Genomic DNA, 3,581 nt, shown 5'->3' on the forward strand with positions numbered 1-3,581 from the left:
CTGCAGGACCTTGAGGACCTGCAGGTACTGTGTGCAATGACTGGGGTGGCTTTTGGGGACACCCCCAGAGCCTGTGTCCCATCCTTTGCACCCCCCCAAGCCAAGCTGTAGAGCAGGGATGTGGCTGGGGGGGGCTGGATATGGGATGATGGGAACCAGTTGGTGAAAAGCAAGAGAGAAGATGGTGCAGGAGGGGACAGCTCAAAGCTGGATCTGACCCCCCCATCTTGCTTTCACCCCCTCCAGCTGGATTTCTGGTTGGCAACTCGTGGTGTCGGGCACCCGGTCGATGTCCGCGTGCCCTTCCCCAGCCTGCAGCCCCTCAAAGCCCACCTGGAGGCCAACGGCATCTCCTACTCCATCATGATCGAGGACGTGCAGGTCAGCGGTGGTGGAAGGGAAGGGGTGAGACGTGGGGTCTTGGCACAGCAGAGGCTGAGGTCTCATCCTGATCCCTCTTCCCCAGGCGCTGGTGGACGATGAGCAGATGGAGATGCTTCGTGAACGCCGCTGGCTGCCGCTTTCCACCAACACCTTCAACTATGCCAGTTACCACAGCCTGGACGAGGTGAGAAAGCACGAGATTTGGGGTATTTTGGGGGAATCATGGAATCCCAGACTGGTTTGGGTTGGAAGGGACCTTAAAGCTCCCCCAGTTCCACCCCCCCTGCCAGCAGCAGGGACACCTTCCACTAGACCAGGTTGCTCAAAGCCTCATCCAACCTGGCCTTCAACACTTCCAGGGAGGGGACATCCACAACTGGATTTGTCCTTGCAAAGCCCTTTGCTCCATGTGCACCAAGAGCAGGGGATGAGCCAAGTGTCACCTCCAAATCCTTCTCCTCCACCTCCAGATCTACGCCTTCATGGACCTGCTGGTGGCTGAAAACTCACACCTGGTCAGCAAGATTGAGATCGGCCGGTCAACGGAGAACCGCCCCATCTACGTGCTCAAGGTGAAGATCTGGGGGTTCATGGGGTGATTGGAGGGGGGGGGATTGGGGACAGGAGCAGAGCTGACCCACCCCTCTCTGCTCTTCCAGTTCAGCAAAGGTGGGACGAACCGCCCGGCCATCTGGATTGACACCGGTATCCACTCCCGCGAGTGGGTGACACAGGCCAGCGGTGTCTGGTTCGCCAAGAAGGTACAGGGACCTCCTGGACATCCCCAGAGGGCCACCAGGTCCTAGAGCCATCATGGATGATGGGTGGCTGACCCTACAGAGAGCCCTTCAGCAGCACCAGGGAGCCTCAAAACTGCTCTCCTCTCTAGATTGTCCAGGATCATGAGAATGACGAAGGTCTGGCCTCCATCCTGGACAAGATGGACATCTTCCTGGAGATTGTCACCAACCCAGATGGCTTCGCCTTCACTCAAAGCCAGGTATCACCCCAGCTTTCCTCTCCCGACCTCCTATGGCCACGCTGGGTGGGGTTTGGAACCAGGATTGGGGTGCTGCACATGGAGGCTCCTGAAAGCTCAAATTCTCCTTGTCTACATTTTCATGGGGTGGGAAGGGGAGCACTGTGATCCCTCAGCCCCTCTGTTTGCTCCAGGCTGGTGGAACTCCAGCCCTGGAAACCAGCTGAGATGGTTCTGCTCTTCTAGAATCGCATGTGGCGCAAGACCAGGTCCAAGCACTCAAGCATTTGCGTCGGTGTGGACCCCAACCGCAACTGGGACGCAGGTTTTGGAGGTGAGACCTCTCCCATTCACCCTGTTGGGGGGTTCCACCTTCCAAGTGGAAGCTCTGAGGCCATTTCTGGCTCAGAAAGATCCACTGATGTCCCCTGGGGAAGGGATGAGATTTGCTCTCCCTGGCAGAGATGTGGGTTTGGTTTCCACCAGGGTTTTGGTGTCCCCTAGTGACCAAAGTGGTGGGGATCACAAGTGAAAACCATCATGCAAACATCTAGGAGGAGCCCCAAGAGTGTTCCTTGCTGGCCACCAAGCAGCTGAGGGCTGGGAAAAGTTCTTGGGCTTGGAAATGGAGAAGTCCCTTTGCCTTTGTGACTTTCTGAACCACTCAACTGCCACCAAAGCCACCAAATGGTGTTTTCATCTCTCCACAGGGTCTGGGGCCAGTGGAAACCCCTGCTCAGAGACGTACCATGGACCCTACGCCAACTCAGAGCCCGAGGTGAAGGCCATCGTAGACTTTGTGAAGAGCCACGGGAACATCAAGGCTTTCGTCTCCATCCACAGCTACTCCCAGCTCCTGCTCTACCCCTACGGCTACACCACCACCCCAGTGCCTGACCAGAAGGAACTGGTAGGGCTGATGGGAAGGTTGGAAGAGGGTTGGGTTGATGCAAGGCTGCTCTCCTCATCCAAGGAGGAGCAACCTTCATTGTGCATCATGAAGGGGGCATTGGCAAGCCAGGAAGAAGCCCTGGCTCCTCTGCCAGAACCCCAGGCCAAGGGGACTGAGCTTGGGCATCTTGGCCCAAGAATCTCAGAATTGCCCAGACTGGAAAAGCCCTTCAAGATCATCGAGTCCAACCATAAACCCATCACTGACCAGTCCCCTATGACTAACCCATGTCCCTCAGCACTGTGTCTACACCACTCTTCAATCCCTCCAGGGATGGGGACTCCACCACTGCCCTGGGCAACCCCTTCCAATGCCTCAGAACCCTTTCAGCAAAGAAATTCTTCCTCACATCCCATCTCAACTGCCCTGGCCACAACTGGAGCCCATTTCCTCTTGGCCTGTCCCTTGGGCCTTGGTTGAACAGACCCACCCCCACCTCTCTCCACCCTCCTCCAAGGGACTTGGACAGAGCCACAAGGTCTCCCCTCAGCCTCCTTTTCTCCAGGAAGCACTTTTGCCTGAAGCACTAACACAAACCCTCTCCTGCAGGTTGTATCTCACCAGCTTTCCCCTTCTCTACCTCATCTCTCTCTCTCCTGTCTATTCCCAGCACGAGATTTCCGAGAAAGCGGTGGCAGCTCTGTCTTCTCTGTACGGCACTAAATACAAGTACGGCAGCATCATCACCACCATCTGTAAGTAACAGGGAGGTGGAGAAACAACAATTCCCCCCCAAAAGAAACCCAAATCATCCCTCACACCTCACCAAAAGGTCCCATGAAACACCCGTATGACGCAGAGCGACCAACATTTCACATCCCTCTGGTTGTTTCTCCAGATAAAGCCAGTGGAGGAACCATCGACTGGACCTATGAACAGGGTATTAAATACTCCTTCACCTTCGAGCTGAGGGACACGGGGCGTTACGGGTTCCTGCTCCCCGCCAAAGAGATCGTCCCGACCGCCCAGGAGACGTGGCTGGCGCTGAAGGTCATCATGCAATACACGGTGGACCATCCCTACTAAAGGATCAGGAGCCCAAGCCATGGTTGAATTAGCTGTGGGGGTAGAAAAAAAGCAATAAATAAATCTGAGAAGGATCAGAAATGGCTTTTTTGGTTTGTTTTGGGGTTGTTTTTTGGAGATTGACTCAATGCTCCTCTGGGCACACGTGGCAGCGGCCAAAAAACCAGCATGTTTTGGCCCAGTGACCCAAAATGGGGATTAAAAGGGGATGAAAATAGTGTGGGGTAGAAGAAAGTGGTT

General features: G+C 55.3%; 1 protein-coding gene across 1 annotated transcript; it reads left to right on the forward strand.

The window, feature by feature from the left end:
* Positions 1–3: 3 nt before the first annotated feature.
* LOC104518496 (carboxypeptidase A1) lies at positions 4–3,341 on the forward strand (the record flags this gene model as incomplete). Its single annotated transcript, XM_010170034.1, has 10 exons — positions 4–24; positions 247–381; positions 467–568; positions 855–956; positions 1,044–1,145; positions 1,274–1,384; positions 1,610–1,697; positions 2,074–2,273; positions 2,926–3,010; positions 3,154–3,341. Coding segments are annotated over 10 exons (1,134 nt in total), but the record flags the coding sequence as incomplete, so codon positions are not given.
* Positions 3,342–3,581: the final 240 nt, after the last annotated feature.

The sequence above is a fragment of the Antrostomus carolinensis genome, unplaced genomic scaffold (assembly GCF_000700745.2).
Source record: "Antrostomus carolinensis isolate BGI_N321 unplaced genomic scaffold, ASM70074v2 scaffold31536, whole genome shotgun sequence".
Taxonomy (NCBI): Eukaryota; Metazoa; Chordata; class Aves; order Caprimulgiformes; family Caprimulgidae; genus Antrostomus; species Antrostomus carolinensis.